This window comes from Cinclus cinclus, chromosome 16, assembly GCF_963662255.1.
Source record: "Cinclus cinclus chromosome 16, bCinCin1.1, whole genome shotgun sequence".
NCBI lineage: Eukaryota > Metazoa > Chordata > Aves > Passeriformes > Cinclidae > Cinclus > Cinclus cinclus.
Window position 1 is genome coordinate 5797353 of NC_085061.1, and position 26692 is coordinate 5824044.

At 43.5% G+C, this 26692-nt stretch overlaps 1 protein-coding gene across 2 annotated transcripts; it reads left to right on the forward strand.

Moving 5' to 3' along the window:
- Positions 1–277: 277 nt before the first annotated feature.
- On the forward strand, positions 278–26289 carry PDGFA (platelet derived growth factor subunit A). 2 transcript variants are annotated; one of them, XM_062503737.1, is made up of 6 exons: positions 278–340; positions 1500–1596; positions 8889–8993; positions 11052–11239; positions 18149–18275; positions 26156–26289. In XM_062503737.1, the coding sequence occupies exons 1-6, from the start codon at positions 278–280 to the stop codon at positions 26287–26289; spliced, it is 714 nt and encodes a 237-aa protein (XP_062359721.1). The 2 variants fall into 2 exon arrangements, with proteins under 2 accessions (XP_062359721.1, XP_062359722.1); XM_062503738.1 differs by lacking the exon at positions 26156–26289 and adding an exon at positions 19926–19981.
- Positions 26290–26692: the final 403 nt, after the last annotated feature.

Here is a 26692-nt window from a genome sequence, read left to right on the forward strand (position 1 = left end):
GTCTAGTCCTAAGAGCCAAGAGGAGCGAGCGAGAGCGGCAGAAGGGAGAGCAGCCACGCTCCCGTAGCGAGGGGAACGTACAAACAGCGGCCGCGCCGTCATTAAGCCACCGCCGCCCCGGGCAGCCCCGACCCACCCTGGATGCGGAAGACCCCCGAGCCACCCCGCTGCCTTTCCCCTGAGGGATGGTACTGAATTCCTGCGCGGCAGGAGCCGGCCTGCAGCCCCTCTCCATCAGCGTTGCCTTCCCGCCGTGTCTAAAGTGCACTAGACCGCGATGAGGACCTGGGCTTGCGTTTTGCTGATAGGTTTTGGGTACCTGTCCTTTACCTTCTCCGAGGTAGGTGAGAGCGGCTTCCTGTGCTGCCGGTCCCCGGGGCACGCCGCAGCCGGGGGTCGGGGCGAGCCCCCGCGGAGGGCACCGGGGAGGGAGCGGGCTGCCCACCTGGGCTCCGCGGGCATCCCTGCGGCCCGGCCCCGTCGGGAGCGCTGCCCTGCCCCAGGCCCTGCGGTGCCGAGCCTTGGGAGCAAGTTGCCATTTCATACATGGCAGAAGCGAAGGGGAATGACCGTGCATTCCGCGCCCGGGCTGCTGGCTGCCCTTAAGAATTAATATGTATATAATATATATTATATATATAATAAATATATGATAAAATATCCACGCCCCGCGGGTGCCAGCGGGCTGCGGCTGTGCGGAAGCCGAGGGTGCGCGGAGCCGGGACGCCCCCGCGGCGCCGGGCGCTGCACACGGCGGCCGCGGGCACCTCTAGTGCCGCGGGCAGAACTTGGGTGAATCCCCCGCGCCCCAAAACGCCCCTCCCCGGTTTGTGAAGCACCCCCGGAGCAGTCGGGAGCTCTCTCGCTCGCTTGCCCGCAGGGGACGGAGGGGCCGCGGAGCCGCGTCCCGGGGTTGCTACAGGTGGCCCCGGTCGGGGCGAGCGCGGTGCTCGGCGCTGCACAGCGGCTGTAACTTTTCCCGGGACCCGGTCTGCTTGGCGCTGGGAGCCGCGACGCGGGGCGCTGGTAGGATGGCGGCGCCCCGTGGGACGCGGTTCTCCTCCTCCTCCTTCTCCTCCTGCCCGGCTCGGGGGAGCCCGCGCCCGCGGGGGGCTTGGCGATCGCCTGGGCGAACTTGGGCAGCTGCTGCCCGGGGCGGGCTCCAGCCGCCGAGCGGGCCTCGGGGCTCGGCGCCGCCGGGCACACGGTGCCAGGCGGGGCCGTGCGGAGCTGCCGCCCCGCTGAGCCGTGGCGCAGTCGGGCGGGCGGCGCGCAGCCCCCGCGGGCGCGCAGGCGGGGGCGGCGGGAGCGCTCCGGCGCCCCGCGGAGCGCTTTGGGGGGACGTGTGCATGGATTTCCCCCCTGCTTCATCCCTACATGTCCCGCTAACACCCCGCGCCCTCCACGGCATGGCCGGGGGCGCGGCGCGCCGCATGCCCGGCGCCGCGGGCGCGCCTGGCGGGACTGCGCGGTGACCCGCGGTGTGTGTGTCTTTGAAGGAGGCCGAGATCCCGCAAGAGCTCATCGAGCGGCTGGCGCACAGCGAGATCCACAGCATCCGCGACTTGCAGCGCCTCCTGGAGATTGACTCCGTAGGTAAATTAGTCCCGTCCTCCTTCCTTCCGCGCCGTCGGCCGCCGCCGCCCCGGGGGGAGGCCCCGCACGCCCCGCGCTCCCCGCACGCCGCTCCGCACCTCGCCCGAGACACCCGTGCGGGGAGCGGCCCCGAGAGCCCGGCCACCCTGCGATGCGTGTCACAGGGAGGCGGCGGCCAAGGGGCCCATCGGGAATTAAAACTTCGTGGGGTTCAGGGTGGAGAGGGACCTTGTGACGCCCCACCCGTGTTTTCAGAGCTCTCTCCGTCTCGCAGCGGAGAAGAATTGCCGTAAGGTTTGTTGTTGGTCTTGCACTGCTCTGTTATCTTTAAACTACTGTCCTAGAGGTATTTAAAATATTTGAAACAATATTTATGAATGAAGTAATGTCTCTTCAAGCGCTGGGCTTTATTAAAAGGAAAATAAACCGTTCGCGCTGATTTTAAACAGAAGCCTGCATAAGAAGCTTACCCTCAAAAATACAGGTTTTTTTAAAAAAAAAAATAGTGCAGGGTTATTTTCTGCATCATTAGGCATGCAAATGGGTGTAGTGAGAACGTGCAGTTTAACAGATCGTTGCAGCAGTAAATCAGATCTAGAAGCATGATATTGCTGGATTCCTTATCATTTGGTTTCACTTGATGCACTTTGTTCCTGGTGATTTCTTCCCTCAGTTGAGAGAGAATAAACCCGGCACTTTTGATGTGCCCAGGGGAAGCCTGCATGTTGCTGAAGCACAAACATGCAGAAAAATGAATGAGTTCTTGCTTGCGTTGGTACTGGGCCATCTCCTTTTAAACCATATGCTGTGTGTTTTTGTAAAGTCTGTGCCAGGTTCAATCACCTTCATTCAGAGTTGCAGGATCCTTCTAGAGTTTAACTCACGGCTTTTTGTACAGTGCTCTATTAATGAGCAGGAGTGCACTAGGAACGTATTCTACAGTCATAGCTTTCAATTTTCGTGTGATTAGGGAGCAAACGTTTTTCCATTACACTGAAAATGGGAGTATTTCTGTCTTGCACAACACTTTACTGTAGAGGCTAATTACTAATTACCAGGTTGGCATCAGTTTAATATTTTTGGAGAGCAGTGCTTCATCATTGTTGTTTATCACCTCAATTAAAGAAACTTTCACAACAGGGAAGGGATATGCAGTTCGTATTTCCCCACTGAAGGCTGTTTTGGACCAGACAAGTGCACTACTGCTAAATTTTTTTTTTTCCCAGTGAACTTGGTGGAGTTGGCTGCTGTTGCAGAAGGGCTGGATCTGAGTGCTAGCATTTTAAAATAGTGCGTGCTGCTCCTGCCTTTGAGTCAGGGTTCTGTAGCTACCAGAATACATTATTTTTTCAAATACCTCAGCATAACAAGCACATGCTTCATTTTTAAATACCACTTAGAAGGAGAGCAAAAGTTCACATGGCTCCTTTGCAAGAGAATCAGGCAGACAAGTGGGGCAGGAGCTGAATAAATGGTAGTGGAGAAATTTATGTCAGAAAATAATTATTTACCTCGTGGCAAATATTAACTGGAGGATGCAAGACCAAAAATGGAAAAGGTCTGCCAGAAGTTTACCCATTTCATTTTGCTGTTTTTTTTTCAATTTGTCAGTTTAGAAACCATTAGAGAAACAAGAGACATAAATATTTTACTATCTCACTGTGAAACAGTAATTCCTTAAGACATGAACTCAAACAATATTAAAAAATAAAACCAAAATATTCAGCCTTTCACCCGGTTCTTGCTTATGTGAGTGCTGCTTTTGCCTGTGTGCTAAGCTGTGCTCTGAGCTACTCAGGCATGGTTGGGTTTTCATGGAATAACCCGTCTTTACTACCCACATTTGCTTTTCCTGGGCACAGTCCTGCAGGCTTTACTGTCATGAGTAATTCTTACTAAAGGCTTATCAGAGTGACTAATCGAGTATTGAAATTGCCATGCTTTCCTCAGTAAACAGGATCAGGCCTGTTTACTTTATTTAGTATTAGCTTGAATTAGCAAATCAAATGTTTTCTCGTTGTCCCTGGTAAGATGATATTTCTGAAATATATTTCCTTAGGGCTGCAGTTGCCTTTAGGGAACAGCCAGTTCAGTGAAGGCTTGTACAGTGGGTATATTTCTCTTTTATAGCATGTACTCATTTCCAACTGAGGTTCAGAGCAAAATCACTCCAGTGACTATTCTCTCCCTCGTTTTAGTGCATGGTATTGCCAGTCCTTCTGCATGTGAGTAGCCCTGTTTAAACTCAGTGGGTGGACTTGAGAATTAAGAATGATCTTGTAGGCTAAGAGTTTGCAGGATCAGGCATGCATGAAGAAAATGTCTGATATTCCTGAGTAACAAGGCGGAATCTGTGGAAAATGAAGGAAGAACAGTCATTCTCTCTCCTGCAATGCAAAACATATATTTTTAATTGGAAAAGTAAGTTTTGTAAGTCAGAGTGGGCAGGTTTTTCTTCTATTCTGACAGATTTGGTCTCTATATTGTAGCACAGAGATGACTGATAACCCCTTCATAAAATTAGAAACCACACCCCCAGACCATCTGGCATATTACTTAAAGAAAAACACTACCCAACATGGAGCTTATCATTGTATTCAAAAAAGAAAATCCAGGCCAGTTTGTCAGAGCCCAGTGCTGCATGTCCGACTCGGAGCGTAAAGGCAGCGTGAAAATTCTCTGTTTCTATCAGGAAATAGGGTCTTGTATCAATTTGCCGCGACTGGGATCCAGAGGCAGTGACAGAATTGCCTTGGCATGACGGAGAGCAGAGTCTGACCCTGTTTAAAGGAGAAAGCAGGCACAGTCCCAGGAAGTAGGCAGCTCTAGTGTGCAGAGTACAGTTTTACTACGAGCAGACTAAATCCCCAAAACGGGGGCATTTCCTCTGCTCTGCTTGTGAAGTTCTCTCTGGCTCAGCAGCGTGGTTTTTCTCCTCGTGCTTCACCTCTCCCATCTGTCCTGTGGGAGGTAGAGTTCATTTCATCACCTATTATGTTTGCCTCCTACTGGGAACAGATTTCCCCCAAGTCATCTGCCTGCATGGGGAAAGGCAGGGCTGAGTGTGCCTCTTTGCACGGGTTAAGGGCATCCACCAGGGTCACCTTAGGCCATGAGAATTTAACAGCCTGTGATTAAGAACTAGCAGAGCAGCTTTTGTTAAGTGGAGAAACGTTCTAAATTAACTGTATACTTCCATGGAAAAAGTGTTAGGCTGCTGCAGAGCTCAATCTTTTGGAAAATGTGCTGTTGACTTTGCTGGTTTTGGTGGGGTGCTCAATGAAGAACCTTGCAGTGCAATGTTTTGGCTTCCCTTGCACCTCTTACACATCATGAGAGGCATCTTCCATGTGTGGCCTGTGTTTTTCCTGAGACAGATGAGGGAATACTCCTCCTCCTTTATAGTTGGTTGATCACACCTAGGTATAAGCAAAAAAAAAGCCTAAACAAAACAGGATCTTGCGAGCTGCTACTTATATTTCCTTTAACAGATCAAAGTTGAAAACTTAATGACTTCTGTATCTGCAGTTGAATGTCAGAAGGGCAAATTTTGTATCAGCCAAAAAGAAGATCAAAAAGCCAGACTGATGTTGCCGTGGGCTTTCTGGCTCTAGGACTGATTTGTAAGACAGACCATTTCAGTTTATAGTACCTTACATTGAATTCCTGAAAAAAATGATACTATATTTTAAGAATTTCCTAAATTACTGCTGTTGGTACTAGAAGTCTTGGATCGGTACTTTCTGAACGCACATCAAAGTGAAATCTAGAAGGGTTTGCATTAAGACTGAATGTGTTGGGAGTGCTACCTCACATAAAATAGTTTGGTAAGAAGATGGAAATACAAAAGTATAAACTGATAAATAGAAAATAGCAGTAAACTTAGGATGCTTTCCACATGCTTCTTGAGTGAGAAGAGTAATCATGTATTGGCAGAATGTCACAGGAACTCTGTGATTTATATTCCATGACCCAGTGGAGAATTGCCAATCTGACAAAAAAGAACAATTTCAGCTACACTAATGGATTCACCAAGGCTAATTGCAAGAGTTTTTATGCCCATCATTGATATGTTGTCAGTACATAAAAGATTACAGAGAAATTTCTTGATTGGCTGCCATGAAAACATTTTTTTGTTATTAAATTGTTAAAAGAAGGCTGCAGTAATCTGGCTCTCTGCAGCATCCTCCACTTGGTGATGAGCAGTGTTCAAATTCTAAACTGAGAGCCACCCATTTCTAGGCTTTCTGCTCTAAGCCTCATTTTGTGAGGTGCTAAGCACCCATACACTCACATTTCTTTTCTAAGAGCCTATCCTCACCCTGAAACTAAATCAGTACATTGGAGGAAAAACTGATACAAATTAAGTATCACCCTTCTTTAAAGTCAAATCTAGAGAGTTGCTCTTTGTAGCATCCTGGTTTTAGTGAAATAAAAGGAGGTCTTCTGGTCACACTTTCAGAGCTAAGTGTGAGTTTTAAAGCTGACTTGGTGATTTTTCACTCCTGCTTGAGCAAGACTCTGATTGACTTAAGCATTACTTGAAGTGCATTGATTTTCCCATTGACTACACTGGGAAATGGAATTCCTTCCAAATGCCAGTGGGAATCAGGGGGGACACTTAAGTGCCTTTAGCATTGTAGTGTCTTCTGGCTCCAGCCATACCCCATAATTCTGTTTATTAAACCCAACTTGGATGAGGTGTTGATAGAAATAATACAATTTGTGTTAGATTACGCATTAAGGTTTGACTGGAGTTTGTTCTGCTGAGATAGCTGTATAGATAGATCTTTTTTGTAACCCTCACAGAGAGACATGAACTTAGAAACTGCTATTCATGTTGAAGATTTGTAGTGAGGCAGTGAGCTACGGTATAGGCCAGAGGCTTTCTTCACCTTAGAAATCATCTTAAAAGCAACACATCTCCTTGAGGTGTCATTTTGCTTTATAAACGTGGTGATGGCAAATGGCTAATGGCAGCTGAGTCGAGCACTTCTGTGTAAGCACATGACTTAACATACTGGTTAGCTGATCATACCAGTCCTTTGGTTGTTACCAGCTTCTTTACAGGAGGCAGCAAGGGATCCTTCATGCTAGCAGGGAGCTGTGCCAGCACTGCTGAGTGTGGGATTAGGAGCCGTGGCCCAGCCCTGCCGTAGCGCTGGCAGCCCTGCCAGCTTCCCTTTCCAGCCTGATGCCTGTGCCCACCAAGCATTGGGATTAGAGGCATTACTTTTGTGTTTAATCTCCTTATAAACACTGTTTGCTTGTGCATGGACATGCTTCTTGCTCCGAGTCTAGCTTGGATCTCGGGCTGAGCAGAATTCGCGCTGCTGTCGAGTATCACTTCATTGCCTTAAATTGAGGGGGAGGTTGTGACAACTTGAAGCTGCCAAAAAGGAGGTCAATATTAAGGTGTTGGGTAGCTGAGTGCTAGGAAACAGAAGAGGGCTGGAGGCACATCAGAACGGATCCTCATTTTGCATAATGCCATTTGGGATCAGGTGGATGGATGGCCTGGTGCCATTGGAATGGGATGTGGGAGACCTGGCTCCACTCCCCAGCTCAGTTGCAAACTTCCTGTGGGATCTCTGGCAGGCCATTTTATTTATACCACTGATGAGTTTTCTGGAGTATGGGGTGCAATAAAAGCAGAAATAAAACCCTTTAGTCATTGCTGTGTTACATGACAGGACTGGGACTGCAAATAAGGCCCAGTACCAGCTAATTAGTCTGGTTCCAAAATTTCCTATCGAAATCTATGGGAAACAAGTACCATACATAGGAACTAGGAACCAATTCATTTGGATAAATTGAGACTGTGGATTTCACAATGACTAATTTCATACAAGGATCTGTTCAGCTAGTAAGGAGAATAGACAAGACCAGTGGGTGATCCTGGCACTACATCTTGGACCTCTGATTTTATCTTCTTTTAGCTACTTGCAATAGTATTTTCCAAGAAGCAATGATAAACCCTGAGATGCAGAACTCTTTCTAAGGTGCTGAAGATCCTGCTGTTTTCATGTCTCACCTGGCTGTACAGGTGATTTCACAGGCTGCGTGTTCCTTAGGGCACAATTTCTTGGAGGGAGGAGAAAAGGAGTTGGTTGTTTTGTGGAGCAGAGCCTTATGATGTGTTACTAATAAAACTGAGATTAAAACAACTTCCAGAGACAGACAGCTGTGTGTACAGAACAAACTGAAAGCAGGGAGTGTGACAGTACAGAAGATGGGAGTGTAGGGTGTTGGTAGCGTGTATAGAGGGTAGCTGAGTACTGTGTAATACCCTTTTGCATTTTTTTAGAGCACGTCACAGTTTTCTTAGGAGTCAGCAGTGAAACCTTGAAACTCTGCAGTGATGTTCCAGAGGACACTCCAAGCCAGCAGAGTGGTGCTAAACCCCTTAGTTTGGGTGTCCTGGGGTCTGTGTGCTGTTCTCTGTTTGGTTCCTTCTTCCTGATCCCTCTTTTGCAGGCTGTGCTTGTGGTTTTCAGACCCCAGGGCATGGGACACGACCTGAACTGCTTCACTTAACAAACCCAAATAGTTGGAGCAGTTATTTTGTTGTTTTTTATGATAAATGAAATGCCAAGTTTTCCATCTTTGCTTTTTCTCATGGCCCTTTAACCCATGTGGTAGGCTTATTTAGGGAACAAGACAAGCCTGGATGCAGTCCCAGAGTTTGCAGTAGCTTCAGATGCCCCTCCAAAGGTTAGGATACTTCACAGGGGATTTGTTCTGCAACAGAGAGGCTAAAAGGAAACCCATGCTAGTTACTTTTTGCTTTTGATTCTGTCCTAGTACTGCCCTGAAAACCAAGCAACAGAAAATTTACAGAGGAAGCATTGTTGCTGTTGGGTCTAATACCATATTGTCTACTGTTGCCTCATACCAGAACTTCAAAATGTTTGTAAGAAACATTTTACATGCAGGATTATTGTTCCTATTTCTACACCTTTCCAGTAAGAAAAGCCGTATTATGCCTTTCACATAAAAATGCAACTGTTTTACTTTAGATATGGTTCTCTGCCACAGTGTGTGCACTGTTTCTGGGGGCTTTCAGTAAAATTAAGCTTGGAATTAAATGGTGCATGCTTTTACATGAAATTCAGTGTCTGTGTCTTTTGTCCCTGCCTTATGGCCTTGCACCAGGGGTTACATTAGACTAATTGTAGCAGGATTTGTTCTTGTGCCTATGAACAGCACAGATTTGTACCTGTGGAAGAGCGCTGTAGCGACACTGGTGCAAGTAACATACCTGAGGTTTAACATTTTGTTTCCTGTCCTAGGATATGATGATGTTTCAGAAACAAACTTGAGATCTTACAGTGTTCATTCTGCTAAACATGTGCAAGAGAACCGTCCTGTGCCCATTCGCAGAAAAAGAAGCATTGGTAAGAAACAAGCTATTTGTACTTTGGGAGTGAAAGCAGAGGGGGTGCTTTTGGTCAGCCAAGCAGGACATTTCACTGGAAAAATGTGACATGCACAAAGGGAAAAAAGGGCCATTTCTAGCTTCTGCCTTTCTTTTTGCACAAAACGAGCCGTTGCCCGAGAAGCTGTCTTCTGGAGGATGTCCATAGGAGACAGACATACACAAATTCTTTACATTCACTATCCTGTTGCAGCATGTTGGAAAGCTAGACCTTGGTTAGAAAATGCTGTGATATTCAATGTATAATTCATAGTGTGGGGATCAACTACAGCAGTGTGCTGTAAAAAACATCAACAGTTGGTAGAGTTTTCAGTACAGAAGCTCCACAAAAGGAAACAGCTTGACTCTTTATTCACAAGAAAAATACAGTTTATCCCAAAAATTAAAAACCATTGATGGAAACGCCAGGGCATTGATTGCCATCTCTGTGTAGGGCACCAGGCATGCTTACAGGGGATTGTATCCTGATTAATAACGACGGTGATCCAACAAAGCCCAAATATAAATTTAAAAAAGGAACGTACGAATAGGATTTACGCGCAGTGCTTGTTCATCTGATTAGGTGTGAGTGTTCCACCATTCCACTGGACTGTGGAGAACACCCGTGATGTTACCCGTGGTGGGTAATTCAGTGTGGTGGTAGGCAGAGATAGCCCAGCTTGCTGTCAGCAGGGAGTTGCAGTGTGAATTGGCAGACGCCCGGCACATTGGCTGCCTCGGGAGAGCAGCGGTTCTGAGGCAGCCGGCGACGTTGGCACCTCACCCTGCAAGGTGCTGGATGCCTCCCCACCAGAGGCACTGGGAACTGGGTGTGCTCAATAACTTGTAGGAGTTGCCAGCTATCTTGCAGTATCGCATCTGTTAATTTTCTTGAGTTCGTGGTACTGGGGGCTGAGAGTAAGAATTTTCACTCTATTTAGTCTATTGAGATGCATCTCTTTCTAACTAAGCCTAGATTTCTATGTTGCAGGCACAGGCTAGGCCTGAGCTTCTTGTACTTAAGAACGAAGTGAAGAAATGCAGGCAGTGTTCCAGTTCCCTGACACATCTAACCCAGAGCTATCACAAGCTTCTACTGCAAGGCAAAAAAAAAAAAAAAAAAAAAAAATCCCAGATGTCTTGGAGAACTTATCAGCAAACAACTTGTCCCTGGAATTGCTATTTTTTTCTGGACTGTTTTGAAATATCAGGTTGACTTCTTAAACAAGCCCTAGGTTGATGATGATACGTGGTTTGGATCATGGCAGCATCACACAGTAGTGCAGAGCTACTCTTTATCATCCTAAACCAGCTCACTTTACCGGCAGGATATTGGTTTAACTGCAGGTTTTTCTCTCATGCTGCTCTGGTGGTTTTGCATTATTCAAGAAATAACAAATTAAATAAACCCACCATGTACAAAGCTTTGATTACTTCAGAAAAAAATGGCAGTTGCCCTTTGAAATGGTGGATTAACCATACTCCCTGATTTGGGGATATTAAAGTTCTGGAAGTGGAAACCCAAGTCTTGAAAGTTTCAAGCTGGTGCAGGTTGTTTCCCACCCGTGCAAAATTGGTATGATACAGATAATCCTCAATTTCACTTCTGAGACGGTGTTTGCCAGGTGTTGCATGTTTGTGCAATGGTATTCGTGTGCAGTGATGACCCCAGTGCTGGAAAGCAGCAGCTGCTGTTGCACAGTGACTCAGAGGCTGTACTAGGGGGTCATCCAATGTGGAGGAGCTCCTGGCTTGCTGTCACTTCCAGAGCCAGGATTGTCTTATCTCATGGTATGCGCTCCAAGCTGTCAGGAGCCAGGCCACTGGAAACCCTCATTTTAGGGCTGGGCTTTGGGAGCGAGTCAAGGTTGTCCCCGGGGTAACACCAGAGCTCAGCTGTAAGCAAACGGCGCCCAGCACTGGCTCTCCAGTGAGCAGTGGGGACGGGAGCACTGGTGCCACGTGTACCTGACGCCTCGTGGGTGCTGTGGGGCGGGAGCGGCTGCTCAGGGGGGGTGTGACTGTCCTGTGCCCGCAGAGGAGGCCATCCCGGCGGTGTGCAAGACGCGGACGGTGATCTACGAGATACCTCGGAGCCAGATCGACCCTACCTCGGCCAACTTCCTGATATGGCCGCCCTGCGTGGAGGTGAAGCGCTGCACCGGCTGCTGCAACACCAGCAGCGTCAAGTGCCAGCCCTCCCGGATACACCACAGGAGTGTCAAGGTGAGCAGGGGCCGCGGGGCCCTAACCGGGTCCTCTCCAGCCTGGAAACTCCGCTTACCCCGTGCGTGCGCAGCGCGAGCCCCGTCTTCACTGCCCACCCTCGGATGGAATGCCCCTCTCCGTTCTGAGTGAGTGAGCACATGGCCTTTTCAAGTTCCGTGGTCGTTGGAAAATCTTGGGTTTGGATTTGGTTTTCGCAGGATTCCCTTTAGGTTTTCTCTCTCTCTTTTATATATATATATATATTTTTTTTTTTTTGCAATGAAAATAAAGTTGATTGTGCCTTTCCCATGATCTTGCACAGTACAGATCCTAAAGTTAAGAAGATAAAATGACTCAAGGGGCATTGGACTTAAAAAAATAAATAAATCACAGTATGGAATGCTGTTTTCTTAATTAAATATTATGCAGCCTAAATTGGGCTTTTATATCTGACAACATAACACTTTTGATCTGAAAAAATGTGTTTCAAATTATCTTGCCCCAGGGATAGAAGACTCAACAGCTTCATGCTGTATTTACTCATTAGAGAAAATCCCTATTGCAACTTTCCAGTAAATAATACGTGAAATATTTATGTCCATTTGGCTTCACTGTGTTCTAATTTTTATCAGTATTTAAACAAGTACTGTTGGTCTACATCTGTGTGTAGGAGATTAGACTTACACTTAGCATTCATATTGTGAAGAAGCTGAGTTCTTGTTGCCCTGAATTTCTTAAGAGCAGAATTAAAATATACCCCACCACATTCTTGAATGTAAAATTGCTCAGCACAACACACTGATTGCTGCACTTGCATTGGATTTCTTGAGAAAAGTGCTATTCATCCTAGAACAAAAATAAGGCACTTCATAATTTCGTTGTTTTTCATACACTGTTTTTCATACATGCAGACATGTGTCTGGGCGGAATTTCTTTTTTTTTTTTTTTCTGGTTCTGAAGATCTAAGAAATGTTTTTGCATCCAAATAAGCTAGAGAAATCTCCGAGATTCCCTCAGTGTTCCCAAAAATAATCATACTTACACTTGCTTGCTGCCTTGCCTTCATGGGATCCGCTTTGCAGAAACAATTAAAAATGAGGTCAAAATTTGGATCGATAATTACTTGAGAACAAACTGGGGAGATTGAAGGACTGCACTCATAAACCTTTCTGAATAGGAGCTAAACAGCAAAGTGCCTCAGGGTTGTGATATTTAGTGCTGTTGCCTTTGGGTTTGATGCAGCTTCCAGTTGATTTTGTGTGGCAGCAAACATGTACAGAGCAGCTGGATGTGCTCAGCAAAGATCTGAGGCGTGTGTGATGAGCTTGCTGTTGGTACCTGTGTGTGATATTGCAACCTGGTGCTTCTCTCCTACTCCTGAGGGATGGAGTAGATGACAAATGAGAGAGAGGGTCTTGGCTCTCCCCCTGCTGCTGGGACTCTGAGTGTTCCCTAAGAGCTGCAAACTCCTGGCAGCAGCTTTGCAGGACATCACTGCTGGGGCTGCTTCCCCAGCACACCACCACACTGAAGGAATTTTAGTCTCTCAGCCCGTTGTAGTGCTTTTATATTTGCATTCATTTCAGTAGGGCACAAGCTAAAAGTAGGTTCAGCTGAGCAGCTGCTTTTTGTGGCTGTGTAAATATATTGCCACCAGCAATATCAATATACGTCAGCCAGCTTTGGAGGACGTTTTTTTTTTCCAAGGTCCAAGACTGCTCCGAACAGTCATTAAGTAGCAGGGGAAAAAAAAAGGACAGGAGGTCAAGCAGGAACAGGATGTTCATTGTAAAGGTTGTAGGCTGACCCCACTGTCACACCAGAACTCTTAGAACAGAATCCATATTTATGCCCTCCAGAGTCAGATCCCCTTGTAGCTTTGATGTAATTGATGGTTTTCTGAGCCTTTTGCCAACCCTAAGTTTAGAGCTGAATGTCTGCTCATGCCATTAAGTAGCTGGCTCAGAGCGAGGGTCCCTGGAAAGGTGGGAGCAGTTTTGGAGAGCCTCAGCTGCTCTGCAGTGCAGTTGGAAAGCCGGCTTGTGTTTTCCCCTGATGTCAGACTGCATAAAAGCTCTCTTTTGATGGAGCATTGAAAAGGCTTTCCCCACTTCCTCCTCATTGACAAGGTAGTGAGATCATAGCTGGCCCATTCACACTAGAAAAATGTTCATCCAGAAAGGTCAGCAAGTGGGTTTGCATCATCCAACAGGCAAAAGCAAAGGGTGTTTTCTTTGTCTCACTGAGGGCCACTGTAGTCAAGGTTAAGAGATGGCTGGGGCAGTGTGGGAGGAGCAGTGGAGGTGCTTGTGTTCAGGCATTTCGTTCCTGGGACATTATTCAAAGGCTGGAGGGGCTGGGGATGCCCTGTCTTCGTCTTCAGTGAGCTCTCATCAGTGAAATACCCTTAATGTGGAATTGAAGCTGTAGAGAGGCTCCAAGCCAGAGGGGTTGGTGGAACAGGTGTCCTGAAATGGGTGTTGTAAGGTTTCCCTGTCACGGGGTGGGTTTCATTAGTGAAAGGTGGCTTTGCTCTGTATGGTGGCAGTGAGCACAGCCTCCTGGTCCTGAAGAAATCTCTGTTCAGCAAACTGCACCTGCACAGCCCCACAGAACTCAGACTGAGATGAAGAGGCTGGTTGGGAGCTGCTCTTTGATGGGAAGGATTCTATTTCCCTCCTTATAGAGCAGTGGTGACAAGGTTGGGGGAGTTAGGGGTGTTGGTATGTGTTACAGAGAGATTTTCTCCTCTGTGTGCAAAAGCATTTCAGTAACATCTGCAGATCCTGTTGCTTCTGCCCAGTGAGTTCAAGTATTTACCATAATTTTTCTAGGGTGTTCAGAACAAGAGTCTTCCCAAGAGGCTTTTTGAGCATGGTGTTCTTGGTGGGTTTGGTCACAGAAACAGAAAAAAATTAATATTATGGAACAAATCCTGCCTATACCACTAATTTGGAATAGCCAAGTTGAGCAATATGTTTGTTTGCAGTAATGCTTATATGCAAATTTAGAAACAGGAGCTAAATAACTCAATCTACCTCAGGTTGTCCTTGAGCAGAAGCCCTGCCAGCTTCAGCCATTACAGCATATTCAATGTTGAGCTGATCTGGGGAATCTTATCCTGATATGCTCTTAGAGTAAAATATGAGGGTGAGGTGCAGAGAAAAGGAGCTGGAGAGAATGCAGGAGCAGCTCCTCAGCTGTCATTGGGGAGTTGTTCAGAGGTTGGATAAAAATGCTGGAGTTCAGGATGAGCTGTTTAGCAGAGCTCCCCAGCCTCAAAAGGGCCTCGCAGAACGCACAGGATGTGTAGGTGAAATGGCTGTATGTCACGTTTGCAGGTTTAAGAACCTTTTTCTTCTGCCATTGGGATAAGCAGCACTTGGAGTGAGCTGTGGCTTAAGTGCAGTTGTAGCCAGCAGTCGGTGGGACTGGCAGGCAGGACCAGGTATCAAAGGTCAGTTCAGGAATGGGAGAGACCAAGGAAACCCCGGCAGAGGTGAAGGCAGAAAAGCAGCGAGGTGCCCTGGGAGCTTGGGAAGCCCTGCCAGCCTGGCAGAGGGCAGGGTCTGGCTGCTCTGCTCAGGGACAGAGACCCCACACAGCCATTCCTGTCCTCCTGTCCCTGCAGCAGTGACTTGCCAAGCCCTGAAGGCTCCTGATGCCTCCCCAGTCCTTGAGTCCCTTTGACTCACATCATCTTCACAGGCAGGTTTTCCCTCTGTGTATCAGCATGCAGTTATTTTAATATGGAAGCAATGGACGATTCTGAGAAATGCCCTCATTCAGCTGCTTTTTGGGCTCGTTTCCATCCAGTATTTAGGTATCAGCCACATGAGTTCTGATGTTATGAGGAACTATCTGTGCTGACACTTCCCTTGCGAGCTCCTGCCCATGATAAATTTTATCTTTGCACTGGAGGTGTTTTGGACATTTTTGCTTACGGTCTTGCTTTTTTCTTCCCCTGCTATTAACCCCTGATTTCATATCTCCTGGAGAATCCCTAAAACAAAAAATGTTCCCATGATGTTTCCATTACACCACTTGTTTTGATCAGATTTTATTTTCATTTTTACTTAGCCACCTCACTGTGTTGCAGCATATAGACCTAGAATCTACACTGATGCAAGTATGGTACCACTGATTATATACCATTTGAGAAGCTAATCACTGTTATTTCACTCTCTTGCTCTCAAAGAGTTTTTATATAGTGGTATTTCCTGGATCTGGAGGGTTTGAGGATTTTAATTTTTTGTTACGTTAGAGACAAGTAAAAGGAACTTGTTGATTTGTTGAGGATTGACCTCTTCAAAGTTCTGTGTAACACACTTGAGAAACTGTACAATATAAACACCAAGGAGAAAAAATGCAAAGAAGAAAAAACCATTTGTACACAAGGCCAAATGCCATGCTGTTGGCACAGCTAGCCCTGTTTGTACCCACTCTTTATACCTGCAGCCTTCATTCTTGTAGATCAGCATTACGTGTGGCAGCAGGTGTTAACAGGTGACACAGACACAGCAGCCTTGTCTGGTTGGTGCTGCTTCACTTCCAGTATTTGCAACATCTCCAAAATGACATTCCTTTAACTTGAAGTAGGGCAGTGGAACGTGTACTGGATTGTGTTTTAACTGCAATAATAAAAGCCAGCTTTAAATTGCTGCATAAATTCATTATGATCCTCTGCAAAGTATTACTGTTTCTGGTTTTTAAACTGTTGTTTAATACCAATAGCTACAGGAACTGCATATATCTTTCAGCTGGTAAAACCAAGCGAAACAAGGACTGGCTTTTAAAAGCTTGATTACAGTTTATTTTTGTTGCGTGTAATTTTCAATGAGACTGGTTTATTCTAACAGCTGTAATAAGCATGGGAGATCTGAGAGCTGTTTCGTGATTGCTGGGTCCCTTTCTTTGTCTCTGATGATGGAGGTGTCTTAATTACTGTTTGTTTTCATAAATTTTAAGGATTAGTCATCCTTTGATGCCAGATGGTTGAGTTGTACCATACATTTTCAAGTCTTCGTGTTCAAAGGCTTGATGGAGTTGGGTTCTGATAGGAAATTTTGAAACATACTGCTTCGACCTCTAGTTAGTCTTTCAGATAAAGTGTTCTGGTATGTCATGGCCAGCTCTTAATCTGTTTACATGGAGCTCTGACAGTTTCAGAAAATATGTTTTAATGTGGATACTTTAGTTACTGCATCTGTTTCTGTAATTTTTGTTTGCTGGGTAAATGAAAATCATCTCGAGATCCTGTTGAGTGAAGGGGTGGTGACTAAAATATGGATCTGACCTCCTTGCTCTCTGAAAGCTCAGGCAGATAGATAGCCCATTGGCTTAAAGAAAAGCCAGGATTCTGTTCTAGCTTCTCTCACTGGCATCTAGAGGCCCTTGATAGTTGTGACCCCAGTGCCAGAAGAGTGTTTCTGAGAACTGGGAATGGAATGGGTTTTTCCAGCTACCACTCTCATTTTGTGATACTGTTGTTCCAGTTTTGAAAGGGCAAGGGAATGATTTTCACTGTATGAAGATTGATTTAGAGCATTGAATCCCCACCAAACACACAAGGAAACCATGGCTGGGAGTGTCATTGTGGATGCTTTATTTGGTAGTGACTGGAGCTTTGGTTGGACCTGCCTTTATGGTTTTGTCATGTAACTTCTGTAGAGACAACCAGCCTCCCCTGTCCTGCTGCTCCCTCATCTCTCTTATTTATACTGCATCCCTTTGATTTGCAGTCTTCTTGTGTGCTGGGACAGCCACACTGCAGTGCCCTTTTGTCAGATGAGTAGGTCTGAGAAGCCATGGTTTAATTGCAGTGATTTCCATTTCAAGCAAATGTTCTCCACCTATTCTGCAGTTGAGAACTAAACACTGGACCCCTTACAAACTCTCTAGCACTCTCCTTGCCCACATTAGGCCATATTCCCTTGCATGGCCCTGACCATCATGCCCACTAACACTACACTTAGCACAAGTCAGTGCCCAGCATTCCACGAGCCATTTTGGCACCCCAGAACATCAGTGCTCTGCCCTCTGCCATTCCTCCTCCCCTGGCTGCCAACCTGTGGGTCAGGATGTTGTCATGTTCAGTATCCCCCCCACCCCAGCATCCTTCTGTTCTGCCTTGGTTTCCTTCAGATGAGAGATCTGCACGTAGCCAGAGCTGCTCCAGCATGATCCTTCCCCCAACCTCAACTTGCCCTCCAGACTTTTCTTTATTTTAAGGATACCATAAGTGGAGCAGTGCAGTTGTGAACAGTTGGAAGGACTGGGGAGAAATATTCTGTCTGCCAGCTTTCCACAATAAAGCCAAAGGATGGACCCAGTTTAGGGAGTGGTAGTTCCTTGGACCTAAAAGCTGTGCTTGAGAGCTCTTGTGACCAAGCCCCAGGTTATTACAGGGAGTGAGTAGGAATGAAACTGCTTTCTAAGGTGATGTTCAAGTCCTGGTTGTGTTGGGTTGAGCACTTCACATTCAGAGATCTTTGGAGACACCAATTTGTAAATAATAAAAATGTATTACAAACTTATCTAATGCCTTCACTCTCAGCCTTTAACAACACTTACAGAAGATTGTGCTAAGAAGTGGCAGTTTACAAGAACAACCACTGATTTGAATCTGTATAGAAGTTTATTGTGATATGTGTGGAAACTGAGTTGCTTAAAACATCAAACCAAAATGAATGGAAAATTGTTTTATCTCTTGGGGGAAAATAGTTTCAAACTACTGAACTTGAATAAACAAATAGTCTGTGCAATAAATGGTTACATGATGCACAATTAAGATAAAAGATGGTTAGCATGCTCACATTTTATATGGGTTTGGCTACATTAAAAATAGAGGTGTATAGTTATCTGTCTTCAGTTCTGAACTGTAACCATGTTGATGTGTCTCAGTACATACCTCATCGTATTTTATAGGTGGCAAAAGTGGAGTATGTTAGAAAAAAGCCAAAATTAAAAGAAGTTCTGGTGAGATTAGAAGAGCATATGGAATGCACCTGTACATCATCAAATACTAATTCAGATTATAGAGAAGAAGAAACTGGTATGTTTTCCTTTTATTTTTGCATTAATGCTGATTTCATATGGACCTTATTTTTATATTAGTAAAGAACATAAAGCAAATGTTGCTTACAGTGAATTCAGTAGAGAAGCTCCCAGCTGCTTCTCTGTGTTGAAGATGCCAAATGAGGGCCAGTTTGTGCTGTATAAGGAGTTTGGATTTCAAATTTAAAGTGTACCACTTCTCATTAGGCTGGCCTTTAAATAAATGTAAATGCCCAGTAGTGTTCAGGTCTTGCTTCACTAAGTTAAAGGTTGTCATGTTGCAGCTCGTGGGTGAACTCTGTTGCCTAATTTCTTTAGACTTTGTGGAGACAGGGCTAACACCGAGATTTACTTGACCTTGGGGAAAATATGAATGAAATTAATGTAAAGTACTTGGGATTCAATTCAGGATTCAAGGCTAAGGAGTTAGTTTGAAAATAATGTTGCTCATTCCTGCTGTTTCCTTATGTACGTGTAGTCAAGAATTTGTCAGTTGTTGCATTAAACCTAAATTTGCCTTATCAAGACAACCTTTGAGTTACAATGGGGAAAGATTTGTTGGCAAAAATTACTTTCAATCTGGCTTTCATAAAATCATTCTGAATTAAACTAAAATCATTGGCTCTGATCTACTTACCACAGTACAATCAATGCAGGGTATGACACACTTATTCAGAAAACCCACAATGGTAAAAAAGACATTTCCTTTTCTCCTGATACTGGTTAAAGGCAGCCTCAAAATTTAGTTTTGCACCTCTGCAGGGAATTTAAGGGTGCAGTAGAACAAACCCAAAATTAAAGAGTCAGTGAGGAGCAGGTAGACATAGGAGGAAAGCTGTCCAAAGGTGATAGATTTTGTAGGTGGCTGGGTGAGAAGGGTTTTCTGTACTGGCTCCATCCAGCTTGGAGACATAAACCTGGTCCAAGCAAGTGTAAACTTCAGTTGCTATGTACAGAGCAGAGGAATTAGAATTTCTATAAAAGCAAAGTTAGACCTCTGCTGCAATTTTACTGGACATCAATTTACAATCTGAGCTGAGTGTTTATCTGAAACGAGGTGGAGTTATTAGACAAAACCATGTATAAAGGGTCTATTTTTAGTGGGTATGGTTTGATACACTTTCTATGACTCCTGTTTGGAAAAGAAAAAGTTTCATTAGATCAATTTCAGTTTTCCAAATTGTCTTTAATTGCCATAGATTAAGCAGCTATGACTTGAAGATCAAAGTTTTTTGGTTTTGATATGTGTAAAAAATGGGGCAGAATTATAATGGAAAAATATGTATTTCTAGGATTTAATTACTGATAGGAACAAAACTTGCACCCAGCAAGTGGATGGTGAGCTGAAAATAGCTCAACTCCAGAGCTGAAGGCAAATGTTGAGTACTGCATGGTAACAGTAATTATAGATGGATCCTGGGAATGACGTGTGCAAAGTGTGCAATTCCAACTTCGTTTATTATTTCTTTACTTTTGTGTAATTACTTCGTAAACTCAATGTCAAATCAGACGTTATAAAGTTATTACTTAAATGCAAAGGATAATGAGATTTCTTTGAAATGTAAACGGTTTGAGTATTTATGACTTCAGTGTTACACGAAATGCATTACCTAAGGGCTTTTCACCAGCCCTGCCCTTATGTTAACAGGAAGGCCTAGGGAATCAGGTAAAAAACGGAAACGAAAAAAGTTAAAACCAACATAAAACCTACTGGAACTATTTGATATTCAGGTAGGACCTATATGCTGAACACCCTAATAGCACAAGTACTGGAAAACTTAATCAAATATCATCACTTCAACTTAATCACTGTTCAAAATCTTGACACTTGCTACCTCAAGGCTGCAAAGAGATTAGATTTGATTGGCTTTGATAATTCTACCTGCTGGTATTTTCCCTTTAAGCTCCACATCACCATCAGCATCTTACATTCTTAAGCTACTTCCTTTTCTTGCCTTTTTTATTTCTTTTTTATTGGAGGGTGCTAATACTTCAGCTTCTGATATCTCAAGTTCCATTGCCTCTGCTTGTGTTTCATTATTGATTTCTGAGGTCAAAGCATCACATGATAATGCATGAATGAATTTCCAGGTTACAAATTGTTGTGTTCCCAGTCCTTGGCTGTGAAACATTGAGTGTACATACAGCAAATACTATTATTTGTGTGACCATCAAACCCATGTTCTGGCACGAACTGGGGTTGATTGCATATGCACCTGACACAATCTGATGATCTGCTTACTTGACCAGAAAGATGCTAAGATTTTTTTTTATTATTATTTTTATTTTTTGTGTGTGTGTTGCTGAGTCCTGTGTTACTTACACCAGAAAACTAAGGTCTTTAGTTTTGGTCCATTCAGTCTCAGTAGGATGATGATAGTCAGTCATGAAAATTCATGAAGTTTTCGGTGTACTGAAAAACTAACACACTCTTCAGTGCAAAAATGACTGAAGTCCTTTGGCCAACATAATAGCAATGTATCATGATGGCGACACACATTCCAAATTAAATATGGAATTTCCATTTCTTAATGGCTTGAAAGTATGTAAACTGCAGCACTTGCAATTGATTCTGGTACTTGGAGTGGAAATTATTTGGATTTTGCAGTGTCTGTGCCTAAGGCCTGGATGATGGTGAATTTAATTTCAAGCCCCTGTTTTTGCACATGTACTCCCAGTGGCAGTTTTCATTTATACCAATGTATCATTTCTAAAGAATGCTAAACTTGATATCCTGTTTCAGATTAACAGGTATTTATTGGGAGTAGTATGATAGAAGCAAAGATTTTCTAAAATTCATCTTTAAAAGTGAGCATGTAAACTCAATCAAAACAGCATTTAGAACTTCTTGTCCCAGGTTAGTGACTCTTCATGCAGAACAGTTTTTTTTTTTAAAGTCATCTACTTCAAGGATAGGACCTTTGATTCTAATCATAGAGTTATTGTATCTTTTTTCTCTCCTGCAGATGTAAGGTGAAAATAAGCTAGAAAAAAAACTTCTCTCTGGGACATGGATGTACATGGTTTGTTACATTCCTGAACCTACTATGTATGGTGCTTATTGACTGTATACTTTATTTGTTCTCCTGTGTGAAAAAAACTGGCTCAAAAGAACACTTAATGAGAACAAAGAGACAATGTACATTTGTTTAATGTGACATCAAAGCAAGTATTGTAGCACTCTGTGAAACAATAGGAAGCTTCCCTGTCCAAAAAAGAAAAAAAAACGAAAGAAAGAAAAGCAGAAAGGAAAAAAAGACAGTTGAATGAATGGAGGATACCAAAAGTACTCAAAAACATGACAAAAATCTAAGTGAATAGTGGATTTCTGTCAGAGCAGTCAACGGTGCTTTACGTCAAGAAATGTGCCTGCGTTCTTGATGAAGATGGATGGACACTGGTGGACTTCAGGCACAAAAAAAGCAGGAATGTATGAAATGATCAAATGCCACGCAAACACTATAGAACAATACATCCTTGCTTGGTGGTGTTTTAAAAGTCTATACAAAAAAACCTTCTGGGGAGCCTTAAGTGGATTTTTTTTTTTTTACACCATAAAATGATTATTAAGTTTTCTTTTTACTCTTTGCCTAGCTTTTTATTATCTCTTGGACTACATTTGCCAATAACACATATAAAAGACTGGTATAACAATAAGCAGAACACAAAACATTATGGTATTTCTCCTAGTGGGATGCAAACTAATGAGATGTATTAAAATAAAAATGGTATACCTATGCATAATTTTCTAGACGTTTCTTGGTTTATGTTCCCCAACCTCCCCCATAATTTAAAGCATTACATAAAAGAAAAAAAAAAAAGAGAAAAAGAAGAGAGATGTGCGTAAACAAATCATAGGATATCCATGCAAAAATCCTTTTTTTTCTTTAAGACTTATGCCAGTTGCCTACTAGTGATATTGTGTTAGCAATTGTCATTCTTATCAGTATACAGATACTTTTATTTCACATGTTGGACCTGTGTGAAATGTACAAATTCTTGTATCTGCATTGTATAATGTCATGGTGGCATGGGAATTACCTTGCTGCAAATATTTGAACAAAACCTAAAATTCTTTATTTTTGGTAAAATGTTATGCTTTATGTGTATTCAACAGAAATATGTGTTTTTGTAAAGGTGAAGTTTGTATTTTTATCTAAAAATTAACAGTTTTATATACCTGAGAAAGCCTGCTATGTTTTCTTGAACCAAAAAAAAAAAAAGAAAAAAAAAGAAAAAAAAAGCATTTTGTGGTCATATTTTTGTAGTAGAATAGCCCAAATAACATCAAAATCTATTTTAACTATAGCAGGGCAGATAAAATACTCTGGCACCAGCTTCTGTATTTTCAAAGTGCCAAAGGATTAAATGTTCAGTTCCCCACAGATTGCAGTGGGAGCCACATGGATAAATCCTTCTGTACTGCTTTGGAAATGTAAGGCTGTGCCAGATATGACATGGCTACTCTCTTGGCCAAAATCACTGCCCCACCCCAGTAGTTTGGATTATGTACCCTTTGTTTTATTTGGATTATTACATTGGATATGTAAAATGAACTACTGGATTCTTTTATTTGTAAAACATCTACAAAGAGATGAAAGAGTTTTCTTAGTTTGGAACAACAAAAAAAGTTTGTCTTGAAGACAGTGTTTCCACTCAAATAAAAATATCTTGAGATGTGAATGAACTGCAGAACCTTAAAACAACAAGAGAGTGAGATTTTTAACCTTTCCATTTCTCTAAATATAGTTCAAACATTCCCCTCCTGTTCCTGTAGCTATGTCCAAATTCAACCAGACAAAGCAATGTTAGCTAACAGGCATTATTGGCTTCAGATGCTAATGCAGAGATAGAGTTAGTCACCATTCTATTTTGTGATCATTTTCCCAGTGTATTTGTTGAGCGCCAAAACTGGAAATACATTTAACTAAGATTGTCTGTGCTTGTTTTCCACTAAGTGTACTGTTCACAATGTTATGCACATGAATGTATGTGTCTGCGTTTAAGAAAGTGTATAAAATGTAATTTATATATTTATGTTTCAGTGGGATGCCAATAATGTTGCTCCGTTCCTTTTTTTTTTTTTTTTTTTTTTTTTTGTCTAAAGGATATCTAATGAAAGAAAAAAACCAAACATACATCTATTAAAATCATGTAGATGAAAAGCATTATGTGACCCACTCAGACACTGTGCAGGTGTGAAAGGATGTCAAAGTCACTTAAGTGGAATAGTTTGCCAAACAACTCTTGGAAAGAGTCCTGTGGTTGGACTGGCACGGGAAGGTCGTGTTTGGGTTTGTGGACCAGCTCCCTGGGAGTTACTCCCCCGGGTATCCTGGAGCTTTGATTTCCATCATGAGGGAGTCTGGCCTTGTAGCAAAGTCTTGAAAACAAAGCAAACTGAGAGGTTTTGTTGATGCCAGCAAATAAACGTGTTATGCCAAATTCAGCACACCAGGAGAGAGAGACGACTGAATGGGGACTTTTCCAAACAGCCGCTTGTTTGAGACTTGTAGTCTTGAGTTAGTTTTGTTACGAGGAATGAAGCGCACACAAGTCTTGGTTGTCAAGCACAGTGTTCATACAGCATGTGGCAGAAAACACAAAAATCTCAGGGCTATGTTCTCAGCTACTATAAATTGGCAAATGTTTCTGACTTCAGATACCCCCAAGCTAATTTACATCAGATGAGGATGCAGTCCATGGCTGGTAAATTGTGAGTAGTGTCACAACACGAGCATCACTTCCTGTAGCCCAGCTGAGCTCTCACCTGCCAGGTTGTGGGATTAGTCCTCCTTCGAAGTGGCAGATACAACCAGAAGGAACAGTGACACTAAAGGCTGTGACATGGGAGTCACAATTAATTCAAAGTTAATTCAAAGTTAAGTTGGACGTTTCAAGGGCCATGTCCTCAGCTGGTGTAAATCACCATCACTCCATTGCCTGCAATGGAGCTGTACCAGCTTACACCACTTGAGGGGCTGGTCCCTCATTCTTGCTCATCCCTTCCCCTCCTCGGTCCCACAGGGATCTCAGATTGTTGTGTACAGTTAATGTAATCCTGTGTTCTCTAATACTTAAGCACAATAAGTGAATATAAGAATGAGTGTCAGACTTAACTTTGAATGTCCAAGCTCTGAAATGGTTTGTTTCACCATTGTGGCTGTAAATTAAACAGTTCTCTGTGCATTCGTGAATGCCGTGTCATATCTTCTTCTGCTGTCTGCTGGAGTTGGACTCCCTCTGGACTTCTAATGTGCTGCTTTTGGAGTGTTATAAGGAAGGGTGTGAGCAATTGGAGCTACAAGATATCTGATGGACAGCTCTGTTATTTGGGGGTTGGGGGATGAGTAGGGGGCTTAATGGAGCTGGGGATGGTAGTAGTCAAAAGCTGCACTTCCATGCAATGCTTTAACACCTTGTTGGTTTTGTCTTTCCACATGGTAGGCAGCAGTTTGGGGATGAAATGTTCTTCTGTTTTACGTTCTGCACTCATTTCCTCTGTCCAGGGATCCATAACTTCTTGTCTGATGATATCTTTTTCTGAGGTCTTGTCTGATCAGAAAAGACACACAGGGAGCACTGCCCAAACCCAATCTCAGCATTACAATATAGTGTATGGTCACTGATTTTTTAGTCAATTCATTTCATTTAATTCAGTGCTTTGTCTTTCCAGACCTATCCTTCAGATTCTTTTGTTGAATGAAACCAAGAATTGTGTGCCAGTTTGTTTTCCTTTTCTCCTGTCCTCTGCCCTGCCTGGCATCTGCTTTGTTGAGCAGTGTATGGTGACTGCAGGCAGTTGCTCCTGCCCCAGGTTCCCAGGTAGCTCCAGCACTTGGGTTTAGGCTTTTTCCTCTTGCTCAAAACAGCATCATCCTTCCAATGGGCTTCAACATTCCACTTACAAGGTTCTCTTGCCTGTCCTCCTCAGGTCCTTGTTGCCTTTCTGTGGGCTGTTTTTGAGCTATTCTCTGCCCGACTTTCCCATCCCTCTTGTCTCTGTCTCTCAGAAATGATTTTCCCTTCCTAAGATGTGTCTTGTATCCGTTTTCTCTCCTCCTGCCTGACAGAATTGTCTTTGATCTGTTGGTCTCCAAATCAGTTGGTTTATCTAGGCATTTGCCCTGAGATCTTCTCTCCCAGACCCACAGGTTCATAATTGACCCCCAACATGAAAGGCAAATGCTTTAGAGAAAAATATTCATCTTTACATTTGGAAAAACACTACTGAAGACTCTTTGCTAAAGCGCTGTCCAATTCCAGCAGCTGTGTGATGCTGCAATAGTGGCATTGAAGCTGTTCCAGACATCTGACAGTTTAATTAGGATCAGTGGCCCCATTTATGTTTTAATTTGAAAGTGTCATATTCTATTTTGAAGTTTCAAAGCTACCTCAGATTTGCATGCTCATATTTTACTGTAGATCGAAGGAAGTCATGTTTGTAGGCCCCTCCTATGGTTTTGAAAATGTTCTGGGTAGTTATCTGACCCTCACTTGGGCTGGAAATCATGGGTGCTGTAAAACAGACACCATGTAGGGGTTTTGAATGAAGTAATTTTCCTGGTGTTTCTAATACACAGTTTGTACTACTAGCAGATCTCAGAGTCAGATCAACTCATAGGAATTGCACTTTAATTTCTTTTAATTCCAGGTACAAAACCTATCAGTGTTGTGTTCCTCAGAAATCAACCTATGTTTTGTGTTTATTACTCAATTTAATTACTGTCTGTGTTCCCACATTTTATTAGCAAGGCATTATTCTGTGTCTGAGCTTTTCTGTGCTGCTCTTTGCTGTAGCATCTCTGTGGCTCAGCCTTGAGTCAGTTTGTATTCCTATCTCCTCTGAAATAAAGAACTATTGTTATCCCATTTTAGGCGAGACCGAGGCATGGAGAAAAGCCTGTGCAAGGTCATACAGCAAGGCTGTGGCAGAACCAGGGAGAGGACTCAGATCTGAGTGCTCATCCAGTGCCCTAAATCACACGACCATCTTCCCTTTCCAAGAATGAATTCTTGCACCCTTAGAGCTAAATACTGAAAAGATTGAGGGTAAGTCATTTTGCTAATTACTGTGCATCGGATACATGATCAAAAGCCACTGCCATATTGTCAGAGAACGTAGTGATTGATGAAAATCCATCTTTCTGCCCAGGCAATTATGCAGCCTTTTATCCTATCGTGAACCAGTCATTTCCTGCTTCCTCTTAGGAGTCAGCCTTTCATGACTTACAGTCAAAATTATGCTCATAGAACAAAACTGAGATTTTATGGGAATTTACAAAAATTCAGTAGACAATTTTCATTCTCCTTTAGTTCAATGTCATTCCTTCCTTTTATGGTGTGGCTAACAATTCCATGGGGAACTGTTTTTATCATGGGCCCAATGTGAAATTTTTTTCCCAGGCCCTAATA

Coding starts and splice junctions, on each gene's coding strand:
- PDGFA (XM_062503737.1), top strand. CDS start 278: ATGAGGACCTGGGCTTGCGTTTTGCTGATAGGTTTTGGGTACCTGTCC. Junction 341..1,499: donor TGTCCTTTACCTTCTCCGAG/GTAGGTGAGAGC, acceptor GTGTCTTTGAAG/GAGGCCGAGATCCCGCAAGA. Junction 18,276..26,155: donor TTATAGAGAAGAAGAAACTG/GTATGTTTTCCT, acceptor ATCCCATTTTAG/GCGAGACCGAGGCATGGAGA.